This window comes from Colletes gigas, unplaced genomic scaffold, assembly GCF_013123115.1.
Source record: "Colletes gigas isolate AHSC1104 unplaced genomic scaffold, ASM1312311v1 Colletes_gigas_Sc00038, whole genome shotgun sequence".
NCBI classification, from domain to species: domain Eukaryota; kingdom Metazoa; phylum Arthropoda; class Insecta; order Hymenoptera; family Colletidae; genus Colletes; species Colletes gigas.
This window is the reverse complement of record NW_025106667.1, coordinates 1,627,909-1,651,490: the sequence shown is the minus strand read 5'-3', so window position 1 is coordinate 1,651,490 and position 23,582 is coordinate 1,627,909. Positions and strand designations below refer to the sequence as shown.

Sequence of the window (23,582 nt, the reverse complement as noted above, 5' to 3'; positions counted from 1 at the left end):
GTATAAATAATTTTGTAATATCTATTATGAGAATGGTTCTGAATTTTTTTTATCAGCAACAAAATTTATAAAAATTATAACAGATTATAAATTAAAAATAAAAAAACTGTTAATAAAATATTTAATTTTGAACGATTTTTTGTTACATATTAAAAAAATTCAATTCAATTTTAAACGTAATTGAAAGCTGTGATTTTAATCGTGTATAAATAATTTTGTAATATCTATTATGAGAATGGTTCTGAATTTTTTTTATCAGCAACAAAATTTATAAAAATTATAACAGATTATAAATTAAAAATAAAAAAACTGTTAATAAAATATTTAGTTTTGAACAATTTCTTGTCATCGATGGAACATTCTAATGCAAAGAACGCGTAACTGCGGACGTAGATCGTGAAATTTTATTCTGTACGAACGACATTGGTACTCCTTTGGTGGTGACATCACATCCCTCCTTCTACACGCGAGTTTATTTGTAGTGAATCGTCGTCGCGCCATTCTAAATCCTTCGTTTAACGCCGTATTATAGAATATCAAACCTAGGTTATTCTTTCTCGAAAGGCTTAAATTACGTTTTCGAAGGTTTATAGAATGTCTATGATCGATTGTGTTCTCTTCTTGAACGTCTTGACTCGAGACGCAATTGGATTCACCACAATTGAGATAATTAATACTTGACGCGATAGTGAACAGAGGCGGAAGATAAATCTCGATAAATTAAAAGCTAGGAAAAATGGAGAAGTAATGAAAGGCGAGTCTCGGCCGTGGACAGCGATACAAAGGATTTACGATAGTGCTTTTCTTGCTTATTAACCGCCTCTGGCAGAACCCTAATTACGTTTACGATGCACACGCGGAATTCTACTCTATCCTTCTCGCCTTGAAATTAGATGCAACTGTTTAGGAGAAAACAGCAGGCGATGCCCGCCGAAACAAAAATTAATGGGCTGCACGTGATTATTTTCTTCTTGGCTGCAATTATTTCTAAAGTATTAGTGATTGCATCGAAAGTAGCGTTTAAGATTCGTCGGAGTGTCGGTGTGTGACGGAACAGCTATCCAACTGTTTTTCTGATTATCCACGCTCGTGTTTCTATACGCTGGCATTCTGACGTGGAGACAGATGGAAAAACGAAGGAAATATTGTCGCTGACTGATGGCAGCAGGAGAAGAGACGAGATCGGTCCAGACGAAACTTTGGCAGTCCGCCAAAGATGAAAATGGAAGCATAACTCGTCTTTCTGTGGCCCAAGTGAGAGGTCGACGAACCCGGGACCGATCTCTCTAGTTTCCACACTCCTTTTCGAGTTCTGTCTTCCTCGATCCAGATTGGGTTAACCGTTTCTCGTCTCTCTCTTCCCGATTTTGCCGGTGAGCTCGCATTTAGATTTAGAAGCATCCCCGGGTGCTCCGGAAATCCGTCGTCGCTTTCATTCCGACTGCTTTTTCAGAGGGTCCGCGAATGATATATCTCGCTCTTCAATCACCTCAAACTAACGCGTTCTAACTAACAATTTTTTAAATACAATGTTCGCTGGTTTATCGAATAGTGTGCTCGCGTTTAAAGATTCGTCTAATAGTAATAATAATAATAAACGTGCGTTTCTATATCGGAATGTACTCGCATTAAGCGGTTAAACCGCGTTTGCTCCGAGCAAGGATCCCGTCCGCGATAGGTAAATTAATTCAGCTCACTAAATAATCATAATCACCAGCTACTTGTTAAACGTCACGAGGCACGCATCCCTCGCTTCGTCATCCACCGCAAGGTCGCCACTCCTTTCCACGCGATTCCCGTACGAAAACACGAAAAATCGAGGATACACCGTGGAAGATAAATAGCGCAAGTCGCTTGGAATAAACCAAGCTATCGTTATCAACCGATTTCAAACGATCGTGCCACGACCGCAAGTAAAATTTCCACCACGGCAACGACGATCGTTCGACCCGCGATCGCAAAATTGCTTCCCGACTGCTGTTGCGGTGAGATCAGCAACGATCCGTGAAATCCAACATGGATCATCAAGGGAAACGCGACTTTTTTCACTCGTCGATCGTGTAATATACGCGACCAGTCGCTTCTGCCCTTATAAAAATATTTTCTATAAATACATCTACAATTTCTTTTATAACTGTTGGAATTTCTATCGCGATTTCCAGCTTTTTGAATCTGGCGCGTGTTATCCCCTGCATACTCTGCAAATGGCGCTGAGCGTGCCCCAAAAAGAACAGAGAGTTTTTTTTCTGTGTGATGTAGAAGGTATCGTTCATTGTGCAATCACGTGTTTTATATAGATCAAATATAAAAACGATTATTTAAGGGGTCTGGTAACTCTAGAATATTGAAAAATTCGATGGCTTACATAATAGTTTGAAGCCTTAAAAACATTATGCGAAAGGTCTCAGTGTCGGAACAATGTTTTTGCTGAAAATTTAAAGCCCCAAACGATGACGTGTATCTGCGTCCTGTATCCTGTAGCGCGTTAAATGCATTTTCCTCGGAACTATGTTTTACAAAACGGTGTGCAGCATTACTCCAGTTCTAATTAATCAATTGCTTTGAAAATTTACAGTTTTTTTTCAAAATTGTCAAATAATTCTGCAAAATATTCGTAATAAGAACTCGTTTTTGTGTTAAAATTCGATTTTAAGTTTCAAATATCTGGCACATTGTTCATTTTTCTATAAATTGAAATGTCTCATCGTTAATGGAATATTTCGGTTTTTGTTGTACATAACAACCATTTTACCACAATCCTGCACACCAGCTGGGCATCAAAGCAAGAAGTGGCTCGGGAACATGGCGCTGATAAATATTTTTTAAACATTGCCAAGGGTTTTTTTCAACATTTGTTATACCTAAATACAATGCAACGTTTCAGGATAATTGAATGCTTACTTTATCTTCAGTGTTGCTTAAAAAAATGCCTCGTTTTCCATACCGCTAGAGGTACCAGACCCCTTAATTACTGAGATAGTGACCATATAGAAACTACTGGCCTATCTAATAACGAAAATATGCTTCGTTGAAAGAATAATTTCCATATTAGATATTATCAAAAGACGTTTGTATCTTCGGTTGTAAAAATGCAACGGTCTGTCCCAGTTTCTATAATCTGCATGCAATTCGATTTACGTGGTATTTAACTGACGCGGAAAGCTCCAGAACGAATTAACCGCATAAGTGGAGGACTCGATGTATAGAGACGCAAACACGTACAGAAGAGAACGTTTCTACAGGAACGCGCGAAGCTGTTTGCGAAGCTGGCACGAACTCTTCAACAAACCACCGCAATTTCTCTTAAAGGCGTTGGCATGCCAGCGGACACGACGAACCGCTCGATCGAGATACCCTACAGAGATATTATCGCGAAACGAGTTTTAATATCGCTGTTCGAATCGCGCGAAAAACTGCCCGAAAAAAGATTCACCGAACGAACCTGCTGGGAAAACACTTTACACCGTGCGGTGTTTTAAAGATTTTTCTGACGTTGCTCCTAGCTGGGATTTCTTCTTTCTGACAAGGAAATTTGACAAAAAAGTAAACTTAATAAAAATTCCTTTGTTAAAATAAAGAAAAATAGAGAATCGAGGTAGGCAAAGGGATGAATCGAGTATAGATAGAAGGGGAAGCACCGCAGCAAGCGCCATCCGAGGATGTGGGAGTTAACCTTGAACTCTGCCGGTGATTTTTCGGCGTCGACGTAAAAAATACGAGGACCGTTTTCAGGACGCGAGGACGATGACAATGAGAACGGATTCCACGGCGAGCCGAAGTGAAAGTGAGTTCTGCAACGAGTTTGCGATTGCACGCGACAACGGTCTCTTGCAAAGTCACGCGTGCATTGCTCGAAACGCGCACGTGTCTCCCGCGAGAACGATGGGAACAACCGGTATGCCAGAGCACAGCCATATTCGACGACCTAAAATTAGGACGAGTCGCCGTTCTACGTGTCCCGCACGAATTCGGTTAAACTCCATCGCGACTTTTTACCGCGACGATCTTCTCAACCCTTTAGCACGCCTGACCACCTAGAAAATGTCCGAGCACACTGGTTAACGTTAGTAGTCACGATCAACGACTAAACTTTTTAGATTCGTTCGTAAACTAGATTTAGATTTCATTGTTAAAATTATATTAGAATTACTGGCCTGAACCAAGTACAATCCCAACATAAAATGTTTAAACGGTCATCCGCTAAAATAAAGAGTAAAGAACTCCAAAAATTCATGGTTTCGTTCGATCAAAGATATAATATGAATATCTTTTACCATCGGTAAATTCTCGTATCGTGGGTTAGAAAAAAGCTACGAGGTGGCCCAGTTTCTAGAATTACCCTGTATATTGACACTGCTGTCGAACAACGCTGAATAAAAATGGTTCTCGTGTGGCGACAGGGGACTGGAATACTCGGCACACGTTCTCGTTTGGCGACATTGGCTCGTAAAGGACTAGACTGTTTCGTCGGTTAATTTATCGGTTTCGCGAAGAAACAAATTTGGAAATTAACCATTTTTCGGTACTTTTGCAAACTCCTCGCGTTCTCTTGCAAAAACAGTGGTTCGTTATTTGCTTATGAATTGCGCGGACGTCTTTATCGCGGAGAGATCGAATTGAACGAGATTGCAAAATTCTGTCCGTAAAAGATGGCGTCCGTTGCAAGTATTCTGCGATCGTGGACAGCCTTTCGTGATTTCGTAAATGTCCGAGTGCTCGAGCGACCTATCTGTGTCACGGAGCTGAGATTCGAACAATTTCCGGGTTATTCAAACCCGTTTTGGTGTACAAAAGTTATTGAAAGTTACAAAAATTTTATAGAAAATCGTAAACATTGAAATATTTCATTAAATATTTCAATCATGAGAAAATACTATTTACGGGCAAAAGGTGTTGTAGATAATTTGGAAAAATTTCCCACCAATTTTAACTTTGTTTATCCTAATAAATTTTAAAAGGGTAAAAAAACGCACTTGACGGTGGAATGGCCTGTTAAAAGTGAGAAAGAATGCAGGGTTCATGGGAGTATGCATTTGAAAGGTATTCTATCCGGGGTCCAGTTCGAAGATGCAGTACTTGAAGATGACTGTACCACCTCCACGGGGTCCCGTCTTTGGGCCGTCCACCTTATATTCATCGTTTTCTTTTTCTTCGGTCCCTTCGGAGGCAGGAGTCAGTGTCGTAAGGTCGTAGGTACGATATAGGTAGAGGCGCGGAGGAAGGATCACGCCCGCCGTCTCGTATAATACCGGTTTGTTAGATTACACGAGAACGTACAGGAGATCCATGCCACGGTAGATCCTCTTGGATCGACCTGCCCCATACCCAACCATTGTAGCTACGTCTATTCGTCTGGTCTGCTTTTCTGATTAAGTGCCCGTGACAACGTGCATTAATGGCCTCTCGAACGTTCAACATTTGCTAAAACACTTTTTATCAAGAATTTCTTTCGTTGAGCTTCGTCGATCGCTAACGGAACATGAGATATAGATATATCTTATTATGGTTGTTCAAAGCGGACAAACAGCTTCAAAGTTTTCTCGAAATGTGTTAGAGAAGGAAGAGTTCCTTCCATGTATGGATCGAAATCCATCGGGTGAATAGTTTCTGAGAAAAGCTACCCACCAGTTTGGAAAACCGGTTTCGAGAAAAGCGCGTTTTAAATTTAAGGATCGATTACATGTTGGAACATGCTTGACGGAAACCGTTATATTTTCGTTGATGTTTCAACAAATTGACATTCAAATTTTTCTCAGGTATGGCCGAACACCCTGTAGAAGAATGCCGTATTTAAATATTATTTGAATTTAGATAAAGATTAAGGTGCAATTTGTAATAGCGGTATAAAAATAACCGATAATTTGTAATTTCCTCGGTGCTAATTAACGGGCCGCGTGGATGTTAATTTGCACTTTACCGCGGCGCGACGCGATCACCGTGAAACAATGAGTCATTATTTCGGTCCAAGGATCGCGGGAAAACGTTTCTCGTTCGCCGATGCAAATGAATATCTCGAGACGCGCGACGTGTAACCGATAATGCTGTGATGTAACTTTAACCGGTAATACTCTGATGTAATGTATCAAACCAGTTGTATCGCTGTTATCACGTGTTTCCACGATAAGATCGTGTGACGTGCACAAGCGCGAAGGAGGCAGATCTCTCGCGCGTCCATCCTCCGCGTTTGCTAAATTACGCCGGGACGAAAGATCCTTGCATCGCCAGATAATATCTCTACGAGCCCCGAGCGTACAAATTGCAAGACGATAAAACGTCACTGTCACGATCCTCCTTCTTCAAACGCCAAAAATGTCCTTTTACAATCGTTTTCGACTACCACAGTATTTCAAATTAATTTCTCTCCCTAGAAAATAATTACGCTTCGAGAAACCTCGGTATGGAAAATATTAGTACTTTTGGAAGGACAAAATCATGAAATTGGTTTTTAGAATCTCCCATTAAAATGTTTCCCAAGGGTGGCCGAACACCGTGTATAATTTCATTTAAAAATATTTTTCACGTAATTTAGTTTAATAATAAACGAGTTATAAATAATATTCTGGCGATTTTAAAAGTAGAGATTTGAAAGTTGAATAAATAAACCGATATGTTCCGTGATGGAGAAACGTATCGTATCATGTTCATATAGCCAGATTATTGGAGCAAAGAGCACTATATCGACCATGCCCAAGGAAGATTACATAATCCGGTAGGAGAGAGACGTTTTCATCGAGTAAACCGTTTGGATCTCGGTGTACTATGCTGCTCGTTAACGACAGAATCGTCCGAGCCGCGTCCAATTACTTTCGGGGCATAACGAACGCGAGATGGTTCCCCGTTGATGGCGGCGCGGCGGGATCTCGAAGCAAGGGACCTGTAGCGGTTAAATTTATCCTTCGCGGAGTTTCGGAGAGCTCGTTTTACTCGATGGATACCTAAAATGCCCACGGTTTCGAGAGGACTCGGAAATAGCTATGGACTCGGTCCCGTCCGGATCCCGAAATATCTAACACCATAGATTATGGTCGCGTGCAACTGCGCGACACAACGGCAGCGCGCTCTATCTGACCAATGTTGGAACGATTAAATGTCTTCGAACGCTTCCTAAAACATATATCACAAGCCCTGCTCTGCTCGCTTCTTTGACAACTATCGCTTAGACACTGATATATGTTGTCTGTCGGTGGTCGATAACTGGCGGCTTCGCTCGTGGACGTGTAACCCTAAAGTATTTCTAATCTACCTAAGTAAAGTGCGGTCATGTCCTTCTGTTTTCGCGCACAGTTACGGGAAAAGGGTTGGAGCAATTCTGATGAATCTTCCAGGCTATCTATAGGATGTTACAAATTCCTAGCCAGAACATGGTTCAACAGAGGGCGCCAACTACTATTTCTACGATATCTGGTTCATTGTTGCATTTACAACAAAGGTGTACATAACAAGATGAAGTTTCTGAGACCCTTTTTCTTGTATCGCCCGACCTAAAATTCCAAGATGTTCAGAGCGTTACGAAAGATTTTTATTAAGTGGTCTGACTTTTAAGCAGAGTTAGATTAATACATTAGTGTTGTACGATAAGGTACGATGCCTCTTACTTGAAGTAGAGCGATCACCAGACGCGTTTCACCACTCTGCACGGCTATAGTGCTTATGGTGGTCGTTGGACTGGTGGTTTGTTGCGGTGCATCCTCGTTGCACACCACCACCGCTCGTGATTCCTTCTCAGGAGGTCCCTCGCTATTCTCTGTCGTTTCCATCGAGTCGTGTCCGTCCACCATTCTCCCGATTCTCCTCTTTCGCGGGAAACAGAATCGTTTAAACTATCACCGTGAATCGATTTACCGATTGCCCCGAACCATTCGACACATCCAACTATACTTCCTCATATCTTTACTCGACACGCAACTATCGAGAAGGCTAATATTTCGACGAACAACGAATTTTATTATAACAGCCAGTGTATAAAGAAAATATGAGGAGAGAATAGAAAATGGATGAAACGGTAGGGTTAAAACGAGAGAAAGACGGAAGAGGATTTTCATGAAATACGTAATTTAATTGGCTTCCGTCCAAAAGTTAAACCATTCGTAAACAGAGAGAGAATAAAGGAAGGTTTGATAGTTTGCTGGTATCCGCGGTGAATTAATTTGGACGTTGATCGAAGTTCCGCGTGACTGGGATGCGAGAACGCGGCTATCACGCGGAAACATTTTCGGATGAAATTGATGTTCGCCATCGTTACCTCTTTCTCGAGACAGCACGAAGTGGAAGTTACGTTCTCCAGTTACCGACGCCGTCTTTACTGATTAACGTTATTTTTGGCGATTCGCCAAAGGCGCATCGACGCAAATTCCGCGAATACAACGGCGACGAATACGCTCCAACGATTCCAAGCTATTCTTCAACGCGAAAAATTCCACCGACCTCTATATCGAACAGTCGAAAAGAATTTCTCTGGATCAAATTTAACGATCAGAATTTTCTATAAACATTTATTCACTCTCGGTATACATTTCGTATCGCCTAAGAAAATAATTAATAGCATTTATGGATAGAGTTAGAACTTAATAAGAGATGGACTACCGTCTCTATTTTTTCCTTGTTTTTATTAGATATGTTTTGGCAATACGATTCTAGTGGTGTAAACAAGAAAAGGGGTGACTTTCTCCCTTAAACTTTGGTCTACCGTTTTTTTTGTAAATTTTTTACTTGGTTTTTATTAGGAAAATTTTGTATGGTCCCAGTGGTGTAAATGAAACTATACCTTTTGCCTTATATGACCCGGGAGAAACAAAATTTTTGTAATTATTTTCCTATCAAAAGTAAGTATAAAATCATAATAATAAAAAGTGGCTAAAAATCATTTGGTTATATAAATTGTGTATGTATATAGTTTGTAATAACTGGATAAAAGTTGAAATAAGGTTAAATTCTATTGTTTTGCGATTGCACCTAATGTTAATTTTCCTATATGTTTATAGTTTAGAGATATCTTTGTAAGGTGACGTCACCGACACGGACGAACGAATGGGAGGATAAAACCGGACTGACTGGTGGCGTTCTCCGAACGAGAGGTTCACCACACCGCGACCCACGATCGGAGACGATCTCGTGGAAAAAGAATAAAAAAACGTGCAAAATCGAGGTAGACCAGCGGTCGTACAGTCCACCGAAATCACGGTGCGTCCGCACGCGGATTCCGCGCTCCGGAACCATTTGCTAGAGTCTCTACTAAACTGGTCATCGTACTGGAACAATGTACAGTATTATCAGTCACATTATGTCAGGCTAATTACATGTTATCTGCTAGCTGGCATGTCTGCTGGTACAAACCGATAGATTAACGGGCAACATTCGCGTGTTTTAATACTCATGGATATACATAGTATACTTTTCTTCTTTAATTAACCGCAACGAGAAAACGGTACCTTCGACTTTGATCGTAATCGAGACACGCATAGCCAAAACAAAAGTTTCTTATTTCGTACGATGCTAGTTTTCGTTCCATTCTTGCTTTCAAGGCGAAAGAACGAACGAGTCTGCGAACACTATACCCAAGGACAAGATGAAATTTAGGTCGAACGAAAAACGTGACAAACTGAAAGGCGCTTCGGTGGTGCGAACAATTTTCGAACGGATGAATTCGTTGGAAATGTGTGCAACTAGGAAAATACAATTCGTCGGTACCGATGAAAATAATGAACCATTTTAAACGTCTAAAAATATTAGCCTCTTGTTTACTTAGTACTATTAACAATTATTATTGAAATATTTTTAGAAAGATCTTCCATATTAGCGAATTCGATTATTATCGGACAATCACCTAAATCGACCCACGTTCAAGCAGTGACAACCACAATATAAATCGCAGCAACAGCAGCACTCGCGTGACACATGTCACAATGGTGTCAAGTCACACCGGCCGATCGGTCGCAGAAGCAAGCCGACCCGAGACTGACCCGTCGAACTGTCGAACCGTTTCGAATGCCGCCGAAGCTGCTCGGCCGCAGTCGAACTTCGCCGAGCGCGCACGATCTTCCCCGAACGCGATCGAACGTGCACGAAAACCAACGACGACTCGCGACCCGCTAAATTCGTAATTTGAAACGCTAATTATTCATAATCTTCGCTCTCGAAGTTACAATCTGATCGAATGCTTCGTGAACGGAACAAGCTTGTATTCTGAGGGTGATCGATAGCAACGAAGCGTAGGATACTAGACGAACATTACTGAAGTTTTTTCTGTACGAAATTGCGTTATAAATAACGTTCGCCATTATCATAACCCTTTGCAGTCCGAGAAGTATTCTTTTCTTAAAAAGAATGTAAAAATATTAAGGGGCATAAGTTTGAGGTCTTCTAGATCCGCCATTGTCAACCTCGACAAATTTCTGTTACGTTAAAAACCTGCCTTGGACGACTGGGATATTGGGAAGTCGTTCGAGGAATGTAGCAACCGAGGGATCGGTCGAGTGCTTGTGAGAGCGCTCGCCCTCTGGTGGCGACGCCACAAAACATTTTATTTACAAACGTGACGAGCAAGCCATGCATACACTGAAATTGTTACAACGCATTAAACAAATTAACCAGAAAACATCAATTTGTGTACGTACAGATTTTGGTTTATGGGTTAAGGATTAAGGACTTACGTATCTCAGTTGATTATCCCTATCGTGCCTTGCGATGTTGCTGCAACGATTAGTTCAACCCGGTATATGATTTTGATAATTTTCTTTACACATTCCACATGGAAAACAATGAAAAATAATTCATACTATAAATATTTGATGAAGAAAATTATTCAAAATATAATATTGTATTTAAATTTTATACCTACCCATTTTATGTGCTTCAATAAATCGAAGATTATAGTAATTTTTAATCTGTAAGAAAAGCTGAGAAGCACTGATCTAAAGCAAGATGCACGTTGATCGAAGTTGAATAAACTTTATTTTCGAGTAACGAATACAAATTTTAGATTTGCTTTTTAAACTAATTTTTAGAAATTAGATTTTAATTAGCGAAATTTTCAAAATAATATTTATCACTAAAAAATAAATAAAATCTTATTCATTGCATACTTAAATCATATTAATAACGTACAGCATAAATATTGTGATTCATAGGTATATGTATTTAGGAAAATACTGTTTTGTTTATATAATTGTTATCGTTAATTGAAATAGTGTTTGTTATACTTACGTATATGTACCCAATATCTACGTTCTGTATAGTTTTATTGATTGTGATGAAAATTTTTTTTTGTGTGACGATTGTGTGATTTTAATTTGTTATTTGAAAATAAAATTTGCTCGATTCTAACGTCGATCAGACACAGACGAAAATAGTTAGCTTGCATTGGAGAGCGGCAAACGACATCGATTTTCATTCACGCTGGTAATTTCGATGAAGCTCTGCTGCACGGAATAGTCATCGAAACATGCAGCTTCGTTGCTGGGATTACAGCTGCAGCAGCACTCATTTCTTTCGCCATTCATCGAGGAAACCGCTATCGAACTCACCTTCCTCGCCCTTTCGAGGAAATCTTGCCCTTCCAGGCTGTCCTCCTTCTTGGTCGGTGACATCTCGATTCCGCTGTCTTCGTGGTGTCGCGTATATTCCTTCAAAGACAATGTGATATCCTTCGAACCATCCCCGAAACTGACACGTGGCTTCTCCTCTTCCTTCAATTCGCAAATTTTCGTGAACTTTATCGAGCGTTCGGTATCCTCGGTTTTCGTTGAAAACTCGTCCCTGCGACTGTACGACTCGGCTGTTCAACATTACAAATTAAAATAATTACACGACAGATCATTCTTCTATCGTTATATTAAAACGATTCTACGAGCCATTATTTTTATTTTCATTTTTCTCAAGTTCTACGTCGAGTATTTGGAGTAATGATTGGTTTTTGAAAAAATATGTTTCAAAATATAAATTGCAGATAATAACCAATCTTATGTTGACAAAAATATTTTGAATGCAATATACAGGGTGTTCTACCACCCCTGGGAAAAATTTTAATGGAAGATTCTAAAGGCCAAAATAAGACGAAAATCAAGAATACTAGTTTGTTGATGGAAGCTTCGTTAAAAAGTTATTAACATTTACAGTTCCGCCCGTATTAAATTTTTTTCTAGAAAGTGGGTAGGATTTCGGGGGTAGGACTATTCACCAAAAATTATTGCAATTGACCCCCGCAACCGAAAATAATTTTTCCAGAATGATTTGAAATTTTTTTTTTTGTCAAAAAAATTTGCACCATCTCGAATTTTTTTCTCATAAGTGGGGAGGATTTTGAGGGTATGTCTAATAACCAAAAATACTTGTAACTGACTCCTGCAATTGAAAATATTTTTTCCAAAACGATTTGAAATTTCTTAATTTTCTCGAAAAATTTCACACCTTCTCGAATTTTTTTCTCGAAAGTGGGTAGGATTCCGAGGGTGTGTCTAATGACCAAAAATAAATGTAATTTACCCCTGCAACTGAAAATATTGTTTCCAGAATTATTTGAAATTTTTCAATTTTGTCAAAAAATTTCACACCTTCTCGAATTTTTTTCTCAAAACTGGGTAGGATTTTGAGGGTATGTGTAATGACCAAAAATGATGGTAATTGGGCCCCGCAACCGAAAATAATTTTTTTTAAACGATTTGAAATTTTTTTTTACGTCTGAAAATTTAGGCACCTACCCCCTGTCGATTTTTCTTAGAAATTAGTTTTTCATTTTTAATAAGTTTGTTTGACGCCCTACAGAAAAGTTGTGTAATACTTTTTTATAGGTACCCATAAGCTCTACTTCAGAAAAAAGTTTCATCGAAATATATTCACTATTGTAGGAGTTATGGCTGTTTGAAAATTGGACCATTTTTATGGGGCTTTTCTCATTTTGCGGAGTCAAGAAATAACTTTTCGAATATTTTTGGGATTGCCTCGCATTCCTTACGAAAATACGCGTAGTTTGCTTTTTTAAACATTAAAATCGTCCAATCCGTTCAGGAGTTATGACGTTTTAAACATTCGCATGAAATTTCGGGGTAGCATTTCTGGCCAGAAACTATATTTTCGGTAATGAATTTTTTTCTCGAAAGTGCGTAGGAATTCGAGGGTATACGTATTGACCAAAAGTGATTGTAATTGACCCCTGCAATCAAAAATAATTTTTTTAAAACGATTTGAAATTTTTTAATTTCGCCAAAAAATTTCACGTTCTCGAATTTTTTTCTCGAGAGTGGGTAGGATTTCGGGGGTATGTCTATTCACCAAAAATGATTATAATTGAGCCCCGAAACCAAAAATAATTTTTTTAGAATGATTAAAAATTTTTTAATTTAATTTTTTAATAAGTTTTTAAGCCTCAGCCAAGAAATTGATATTCTTGATTTTCATCTCATTTTGGCCTCTAGAATCTCTCAATAAAATTTTTCATAGTTTCCTATCCTGTATAACGAATGGTAAATATAAATATATAAATTAAATAATTCCATAGTGATTTGTAATTTTCAATTTGATGACGAAAACTGTTGTGAAACGAAATCAATGCAGCAAGTCTCACTTTTTGTACCAGAATCTCTTTCGTGATGTAAACTGTTTGCTTTCCCATGAACGTCCGATGAGACGACGCGTTCGAGATCCTTGAGTTCCTTAACGTCGACATTTTCTCGATGATCGTGCAGAGTATTGGATATCACCTTGTAAGAGGCAACTCCTAATCGAGTATCGTGCGACACACGCAGAGTCGTGGTTTCCGTGACTTCCTTCACAATTTTTCCAGACTTTTCCTATGATATCGACGCATTAGATCAATTTTTAAACGAAATTATTAGTACATCGTCTAATAACAAAATTATATGCTCGAATACGCATGCAAAAAGTGCTCTGAATTAATTTTATTTCTATACGTGTGAGCTCATTTAGAAATTAATTTATTCCAAGTTTTAATTCCTAATTTCTCTATATATTAATAAATATTCTCGGAGTGTAAAGGGTTAATTTTTTATACCTATAGCTGATTGACAGTTGACTTGTAATTTTAAGAGATATTTTAAACTTATCACTTTTAAACAGCCCCTAAATATGAAAAATATTTTTCAAAGCAATCGGAGGCGGGCACTTAAAACCGATTGACGCGTGACAAGTATAAATACATGGACACTTTTCGCATGCTTCTTCGTTTCTGATCATCCCAACATACATCTACTCTCTTCTCCATAGACACGACTTTCTCAATCTCCTTTTCGCCGTTTATCTTGGAAATTTCTGGCTTCGAAACCTCCGTCGAGGCGTCTTTTTCCGGAATTCCTGTAATTCTCGAAGCATCCTCTTGTTTAATCAGAGACGAGGACACCGCTGCGCACGCGGTGATAAATTTAGGATCCTCGATGTTCCACCTTAACCGTTCAAGGGACCGATAAAGAGTCGAAATTATTATTAGGATCGCTGGTCGAATGGATCTGCGTTAGGCTGAAAACTTTTCAGACGACCCTCGTAGCTTCTGTTTCTCTGTTTCTTACCAAGTATCGCGCGTGGACATCATGCTTGCTGGAGCAGCAAGGTCTTCGCATTCTGGAGATGTAACGAACGACTCGCTTCTGGAACGGCCAGTCGGAGTCGAGCACTCGGTCGCTGTCACGTAGCCCTCGATGTTCGAGTCGTCGGCCACGCTGTTCTCGTAAGACCTTTCCACCGTCTCCTACGAAACAACCAATAAATAACTAGAATCACTGACCAGGAAATCTACGATATCTCGCCTACAAATTTAAGTCAATAACTTTATTAGTTTGTTTGAAAACAGCTTAAGACTCAAGTAAATCATACTTTATAATAAATCGAACATTCTTAGTTGAAATCCTATAGAGAATGTTAAATAAAAGAGTCCTTACCTCCATAACTTCTTCCTGCCTATCACTGTCACCAATCACGATTCGATCAGAACTGGAACCCTCGCGAGTTTCACTTCCGGTTCCAGCAATATTCTTCGCGGCATCCGTTCCTGAAGTCTCCAATACGGGGGACAGAATTCTTTCAGGTAGATTACTCGTGGAAACCGATCCATTCGAGACAGCCATGGACGAAGAACTGATTGCTGCGGAGGCAACAGCGCCCTTGGCCGTCGATATTGGCGCGGATAGAACCGTGGAGAGGGATTTTGGTTGAAGCGGTGCCGTGGACGTGGAGGAACTTATCAACGGAATCACCGGGGATCCGCTGATGGTTTCGATTCCAGCGAAAATCGGTTGACAGTGGCTGGGAAGTGAGGTGGTCACGGTAGCTGGAACCACGCTCGACGATGAGAACAAGGAGGAAGTTGAGGACATCGCGGACGACGACATGGGAACTGGTCGAGTCCTGGCTCCCGCCTCGCAAAGTCTCGCGTCCAGTTTCTCCGCGAGTCGGACTACTTCCGCCAACCTTGCCGAGATGGCCTCCACCGCTGTCAAGTTACTGACTTTATCCGTGGCATCATCGGCTTCAGACATTCTAGAAAAATAAATTTTACTCGTTAGCTCGCCTCTATTAATAGAATCCTCGTGGATTCAGAGGTCTGCGTACTCTACGAAGGATACTCATGCTTGCGTTATTAACACGTTCGACCCAACACCGCACAGTGGGGCCATTGCATGCCAAACACAATGAAATAATGATTCACTAATAGTTAATGGGACACATGGCCCATGATTTAGTCTAATTTTTTTTATCATTTTATCATTTTTTTAAAATCATCCAAAATTATAATCATCGTTTATTGTTGCTTTGATTCTTCAAAGTAAACGATGAGTAATTGAATTAAATGTACTTAGTACGTATTGAAATTACGAATGAAGAATCATAAATTCTTTCGTTTTCTCTTCGTAAAGGTCGTGTCGTCTATTCGCTAATTGCCATCTTCTCCTGAAACGGGACTTCAAAGTTGCAATTTCTGTTTTCAAAATTTTCTGCTACTCCACAGAATAATTATCCTGGCTCATTAAGGACGACTCTAAAAATTCTAGTTTATTTTCAAAATCATGATTTTGATGCTGTGTCATGATGTTATAAAACTGCATCGTTAAAAACACACGTACTCCTGATGAACCTTAGGATTTAAAAAAAAATGTCACTCTGTTAAAATGAAACTTTTGCTACGAAAACTGTATTAACAAACTATATAGAAGATGAAGAAAAATGGCGAAATTCAAATATATATATCTGTACCTACCTACTTCAATTGGAAATTCCATTATTTTAACACTAAATATTTCACTCGCAACATACAAGTTAATTAAAAAATAAAATGAAAACTGAACATGTTCAATTAGTTATAACTGAAAAAATGTTGGAGATATAAAATTGTACTTTGGTGTAATTTAAATACGCACTAAGTACATTTAATTCAATTACTCATCATTTACTTTGAAGAATCAAAGCAACAATAAACGATGATTATAATTTTGGATGTAGTCGTATAAAAAATCGACAAATGATAAAAAAAATCAGACTAAATCATGGGCCATGTGTCCCATTAACTATTAGTGAATCATTATTTCATTGTGGGTATATTTGTATAAAACCAGTTTTTGCCGCGTTTGCACCGGTTCCTAAGGAAATATAAAGAAAAGATATTCTTTTTTATTATTCGTATCGGTATAATTGCTTTGGACAACCATTCAGGAGCATAAAATAGAAACGAATTATTAACGTATCTTTCGCGTGTTAGATTTTCCCAAAACTATCGATCCGCTTCGAAAACGTCAAATTTCAAAAGTGTTACGTAATCGACAGTGACAGCGCCGCGATGCTCAGTCGTGGACCAGATGGTGCCTCCAATGTGGGACGGAGTTCTAATTTCGGTGAACCAAGAGCCACCGAATCTGCAGAGTATCACGTACGAGCGGCATTTTCAATCTTTATTGCACACAATAAAATTCCACCCAGCCTGTGGACCAACTTCCATTAAAATTACTTTTATAACGCTGTGAGCTTTGAACAGAAACTGTCATCAAAATTACAGTAGGACACGTTTTTTTTTAAAGAAACCGTGTTCAATGACATATAATTTACTAAGTTTTGATTCTATTCGTTCGAAGAAAATTGTGAACGTTCGTAAAACATGAATAAATATGTATGGAGAATTTCGAAAGTTTGAAATTTATACTTTTTTTTGGAAAAAAAATCTCTAAAGAGACCAAACAACTCTAGACTAGAATGCTCGTTTAAACGTGGCAAATGATTAGTATTTGGGAAGTAGGTGATCGTGTTATGTCGTCGGGATTTAAAGTTCATCTGTACGTATGTTCACCCGTGGATAGCAGCCAACGAATTTCCGCAGCTGCATCTTTAAACCATTTGTGCGTTAAGAAAACAATGCATACCAATGGTAAGAATTTGAAAACCGACGAAAAATAGAGGTTAAATGCAACGATGAGGCCTGAAACGTAGTCGGTTTGGTTTGGACCGGCGCCAAAACGAACTGCATTTTCCAGATTTAAAGTCTCAGCGATGCCGATTCGTGAGGATTATTCGACAAACGCAGCGATACACGCAGGCAACGATTTCGGTGGCCCTGACCGTCTCCGTGTGGGTGAAAATAGGACATCCGTCTCTATGAATACAAACGGTGCAGTGGCGCACACGTCAACGAGAACGAGACGCGGCGACTGACCCATATTTCGCACACCAACACGTGGATCGTCGAGAAAACTGGACCGATCGATCGATCCGGACAAGTTTCCGGTTACAGAAATTCGAAAAATATTGTTTCACACGTAGAAAGCTTCACGGTTGATCGATCGCCGCGACCTATTCGATCGAGGGTAGAATTTTACCGAGGAAAATCGGTAACCCCGTTCGCGACTGATCGATAGAGCGATCGAACGAGAGCAGGGATCACTTATCGAGTTTCGAAACGTTCGACTTACGTTCGATATCAAGGTGTAGGTATCTCGTCGACGTGCAGCCATGGACTGACACACCGCCTCCGTTAAAAATGGAGGTGCACGTCGACCTACCTTGCCCCCCTAGCCTCTTATTACCAGCTCCGTTCGACTCGCAAGGAAGGGTCGCAAATGCTCCGGATCGGATTTAGACGAAACTTTCTATCCGTTCCAATTGGAAGGGATCCCCTTTGAAGCCAGTGAAGCGTAACATTTTTCATTGACCTTCGGCTTGAAAATAGACCAATTTCTAAAATTGTTTTTTTGTCAAGATAAACCAGCACCAATAATATCTTTTAAAACGCCTCGAATCGCGGTCGTACTTGCCGTTGATGGCAAAGGGGTTCCTTCAATCTGGTCCTCAAAAGGCGACCAAGCCGTACCATTCGGCCTACTTCCAGAAGAAGCTTCTCCCGATTGCCCAGGATGTCTCTTATCTCTGCCCTGGCTCGCGACTCTGCCACCAGATCCTCTGCTTTCGACGATCGACGCAAACAACCCACTGTCTCGATCAGATCGCATAATTTCGTGCAGTGCTTTAAACAGTAAATTCAAAATTAACACAACCGTACGACGAAAGAAACTTTATAAGTTACACAAAGGATGGTCACCGTGCGTACATCTTCGACGCTTCTGTGAAAAACGGCGCACACTCTCAGCCTGGTTAATTGTTCTTGACCGACTGATCGAAGCTGCTTCCAAGCTTGACGAAGCCTCGAGAAGAGCGTCGCGTTGCTTTCCAGAGATAGTCTGCAAGACAATCTCAACACTCGAGCACCGTTCATTAATTGGCAACCATAGTCGTACGTTCCCTGGAAATTTAAACGCCAAAAAACCCTTTTTAACTCTTTAACTTTTGATCTTCGTCTTATTTTGATCTCCAGAAGCTAGAAGCTAGAACACCCTATACGTATAATAGCACACCTTAGCAGTTTCTTGAAACGACTGATGTTCTTCCTTCTGCGATTGTATTTCGAGGGCGTTGCATCCAATTTCCATGTGATTCTTCAAAAGAACTTCGTACAGGTCGTTCAACCATTTAATCGCCTGCGAAATTTATTTCAGTAAGCTGACACTTTTCTGTGCCACATATTTCGTTAATAGAACGGTGTTATTGTGCTGTCACCTGTTCAGCGTCGCTTTCGTAAGTATATATCAAAGCGATCTGTTTCAACGACAGCTTCTGCAATTCAACACTGTCGTTGAAGATATTTTTCCTAGCATTCGTTGCATCCAAAATATCTCGGACGTTCACTATATCTTCGCCGTAGTCGACTTGCACGTCCCGGCCGAGGGCATCCTTCACAGGCATCGAGAGTATGTCCGATAATTTTTCACCTTCCTTCACCAACTCGCACTCCAACGTTTCTGAAAATTTATGCGTCGCGATCAATCGTGCACCGTCTTTCCAAAACACTTACAATTCCATAGAATATTCTATGATCTTTGTAGACGAAAGAACACTTGCATTTCCTGTTTTATTTCTAATCAGCTTTTGCGCGACAATATTTCTTTAAACATCGTGCATTTTATTTTCTTCGAGAAAGTTAAACGGTGCAAAAGTTTTTTGGGTTAATATAATTATAAATTAAATTGTTGTTATTGTCTAAAAAAATTAATATACAACCATTGAGAAAATAAAATCCGTAAATGGTTACCGAGAATCGCTTGACTCTGCTCCAACTTCAAAAGGTATCCGGCAGCCTGAGAGAAATCGCGAGTTCTATTGCCCATTACCAATTTGTCGAACACGTCGCTCGTTTTGTCAAAGTACTGAAACAAAACTCAGGAAATTAAAAAAGCTTGTCGCTCAAAAAACTGTAAGGCTCTCTGAACACTCTCTATATTGCTGACTACCTCGGAAACCAGCCTGAAGAACCTTTGCGATGTGATCAGCACGTTCCGTCGCCTCTCGAGTCTGGTCGCGAAACTCCTGCAGACGAAATCCATGAAGTCTCTTTGGGATTTCAGGTCTTCGGACAAACGTGTGCTTGGCAAACTGTCGATCTTGTGTAGCAATTCTGCGTATCGACCATATGTCTCCTGTAATCAAGAGAAACTTCAACGAAGGTAATGAAGGAATATTTTTTTAAGTCAATTTAATAGTCTCCACATTCTACCTTCTTACAAATACTCCTTTTTTGGGGAAATTTCAATTGTGTACGTTACTGATATATTATTATTTATTAACTTAGATTTAAAACTTAATGTTTATTCATTTATAATTTTTATTTCAATAATTGATGAAATAATAATTATATTTAAAGCACCATTTCCAAGTCCTTGAATTATAAAGGATACAACAATGAAAAAGAAATTATAATAAATGATAATTTTAAGCAAAAAATATATTCTATCGTTTAGCGCCTTAATAGTAACACTTATTTATCAGTAATGATTAAGTTTATTCTGTGTAGAGTAATTTTATTCGGTGGTCGTTACCCTGCACTCCAACTCCAGTTCTTCGTGCCGCCTTCGAAACTCCTCGGAAGACGAAACATCGAATCCAACCTGGCAACAAGAATTCAACATTGCGTCAGCTGGTCCGAGGATCCAGTCGGTAACACGGGACACACCCTTTTCTAGATCGCCGATTACTCTAGCGGTGTCCAAATTCCTCTCCATTTCTGACCAAGAATTTTCGATGTCCACCTAAACAATACGAGGCCACGTTAAATTTATGTAGATATCAAATAAAGATTCTTCTCTTTCCAACACTGCAGCACCTTCTTCAGTTCGATGGAGTCGATCAGCTCGTGGATTCCTTTCGTGGTGTCCAAAGAGTCCTTTCTCGACTCTCTGCTCAACGAGCTCACTAAATTTCTACCTGAAAAGACAGTAACAACAATAAATTATTAATATTTATTTTAAATGTTACTATATACTACAAAGATACTAGAGTAAGTAAATGTATTTGTTAAATGCTACAATCGCTTGAAAGACAAATAATTTTGTCGTAGAGAATCATAAGAATTAACGTTTAAAATAAATAGAAAGAAAATGCCTGGTGTAAGAATTAAGTCTTGCGTCGACGTATGTAATTGATAATCGTGTAAGTTTTAACGTAAGAGGAAAAGTACAATTCGTGAACCGTTCCCCATAGTTCTGTTGCGCATTCCAAGTCGAAAGGGTTTAACGGGAATCTTTTCAGACTGTTCGGAAAATGAAAGGTCTATAGAGACTCCTGTCGAGGCATTTGGTACGGGAAGAGGAGAAAATAAATGACATGCGAGCCCCATTGTCCGTGCTCGGTGTTTTTACACCCTCGCATTACCACGAGCACGCGATCGCGTTCGCTTCCCAAGGAACGCTCATGCTCGACATCCGGTTAAGCCGGCTAAGCCGGTTTTTCAATTTTTCCAGACAATCTAGCTGCAAGTGTCTATCTTCCTTGTACGACTGGCTTGATTGCTGCTGCCCTGGCAAAGCAGGAAATAACCATTGAACTACGACTCTGACGCGTTCGACAGCAATGAGACCAAAGAACCGTGTCCGCGAGAAAGCAACTACATAATCCTTCAGCAAAGAGCACCAGTCGGCAACTTTTTACCAACGAGGGATACATTTAATATTCTCACAAAGAAACGCCAACAGACTTATTGCGCAACCTAATTAAATCCTTGTTTACCCGACTGGAGAATGTGTCGTCCAACAGACGTTAATTTCGTGCTCATCTCCCAGTAGGTCTCTAGATCCTCGTCGGACTCTGACATCCGAAATGCATCCAAGCTGATTAATCTTCGGTGCAGGTCGTACATCCTTACCACAAGGTCGGATGCATCTTTGCAGTAATCTTCCACTTTCTACAAAGTTGTTAAAATTTGTGTTATTGGAACGCTCCTCTTTCTTATTAATGAATTAAAAATTACCACACGATTCTGAATCCACTCCGTGTGATCGTAGAGTTTGTTGCCAGCTAATTCGTACGGCAGTTGAGTAAAATCGACGTGAAGTTGAAGCCTCGACAGAGTAAGGTACGTCGGCTGAAAACAAACGAGAAGAAGCTGAAGTAAATTAATTTGCGTCACGCGATGCACGCTGGAAGAAACCATCGATTGACGACTCGTCGTTGTCGTCATGATTTTCGAACGAAACGACTCGATCAAGCGTGGCGTGAACGCCTCAAGCTATACAGATTGAAACACGTGCTCGGAAGAAGTAACATTTTTTCGTAAAAATGGTGCACGGAGAGAAACTCAGGTCATAGTCAGTGAAACTGGTATAACTGGTCGGCGCAATGAAATTATAAATTATGTAACTTGAAACATGTCACATTATAAAACTGAGAATTTATTCGGAGTATTTACTAGTGATATTATATTTATTCGTTCGTATAAATTAATCTTAAAGACAATTGAATGGACAAATTGTTGGTCGATTCAAGTAACTTTTTTTCTAGCAAAAGGTTAACATCTTTTTCAGAGATGGAAAAGAATTTAAATCGAATACCAACCTCTCCTTCTTTGTGGGACCTGGTGCAACTGTCGACTCGTTTGTCCCAGAAGCCTTCAGGACGGACTACGATCACGGAAGCGGCGGAAGGTCCCAGAAGCACCATCGACAATCTTATGCACGACCTCGCAACGCGCCACGCACCCTTTCGTGCGTCCACGATCAAGACTAACCCGTTCCTCTTCGTTTCCTCGCTGCCAATGGAACACATTTCTCATGACCCACTTCCAACACATCGCACCAAATTCCATCGTAATATATTAAATGTGTGTTTGCAAGAAAATCGAGTCTCCTTCAACGAAATACTTGTTACGTATTTTTCATTTAAATCGAGACGTTAAAATTTTTATGACCCCATTTGTTGTACCATCCACGTCAATGCAAGAATATAAATTATTATCTTCGATTACCTAAAAATTGACAAGAAGTACGCAACCAGAGATTCCAATCGTGGTTTCGTGGTGGGTTGTGGCTCCGATGGCACGTTGACGACTACCAAAGGTCTTCCTTCGCGATCACGTCCCCCTGGAATGTATGCGAGCTTCGATTCGAGGGCTTCCAGAATGTCCACTGCCTCCAGATTCTTCGTGGGCATGGCTGAATATATTCGCAAACATTACTTTCGAACTGGAAACGATCCCATATACCGAGTACAGGTACATTTACCCTAACAAGTCAAAGTGAGCATAGGTGTAAGGCTTTGTTGGACAGAATGCCACCCGATTCGAGGAAATACTGACACTGACACTGTTTATATAAAAAGAAGTTCCGGTACTTTTCGATAAAACTGTATACAATTCCGAGAGCATACACGCGATATATTAGCATGCATGATTCGAGCAATTTACGAGAAACAGAGCGTCGTGCGCTCCATAAGCAATGTAACGCAAGACGCCGGATCGACCCGACGCACGATCGGTGTCACGATCGTGCTACGTTCGACGGAATTGTGTTACAGCGATCAGGTTCGTTGACTGTAAAAACGATCTCGTGGTTTGCATGCCGCGAGGCATTCTCGCAGAGAAACACGCGTTGCGTTATACCTGGTGGAAAGATTTCGTTTCGACGGATTTATCATCTTATTTACATCAGATTTACTGTTAATGTTATTCAACATTTTTTATTTTATTTATTATAATTATACATTTTTGAGGTAACTAAGAATATAATATTGTTTAGTTTAACGTATAAACTCCTGTTAATATTAATAACAAA

At 39.8% G+C, this 23,582-nt stretch overlaps 1 protein-coding gene across 1 annotated transcript in view; it reads right to left on the bottom strand.

Moving 5' to 3' along the window:
• Positions 1–22,977, bottom strand: part of LOC122402644 — a 53,985-nt gene extending 31,008 nt beyond the window's left edge. The window contains exons 1-17 of the mRNA XM_043405604.1: positions 22,778–22,977; positions 22,369–22,561; positions 21,785–21,898; positions 21,544–21,718; positions 20,642–20,742; positions 20,358–20,567; positions 19,773–19,958; positions 19,574–19,688; positions 19,042–19,283; positions 18,840–18,962; positions 18,536–18,727; positions 18,243–18,451; positions 14,886–15,483; positions 14,517–14,695; positions 14,198–14,393; positions 13,559–13,784; positions 11,523–11,773 (exon numbers count right to left, since the gene is read on the bottom strand). Coding sequence (XP_043261539.1) covers positions 11,523–11,773; positions 13,559–13,784; positions 14,198–14,393; positions 14,517–14,695; positions 14,886–15,483; positions 18,243–18,451; positions 18,536–18,727; positions 18,840–18,962; positions 19,042–19,283; positions 19,574–19,688; positions 19,773–19,958; positions 20,358–20,567; positions 20,642–20,742; positions 21,544–21,718; positions 21,785–21,898; positions 22,369–22,561; positions 22,778–22,962 — 3,495 coding nt within the window. The 5' untranslated portion in view covers positions 22,963–22,977. The remainder of the gene's footprint in view (positions 1–11,522; positions 11,774–13,558; positions 13,785–14,197; positions 14,394–14,516; positions 14,696–14,885; positions 15,484–18,242; positions 18,452–18,535; positions 18,728–18,839; positions 18,963–19,041; positions 19,284–19,573; positions 19,689–19,772; positions 19,959–20,357; positions 20,568–20,641; positions 20,743–21,543; positions 21,719–21,784; positions 21,899–22,368; positions 22,562–22,777) is intronic.
• Positions 22,978–23,582: the final 605 nt, after the last annotated feature.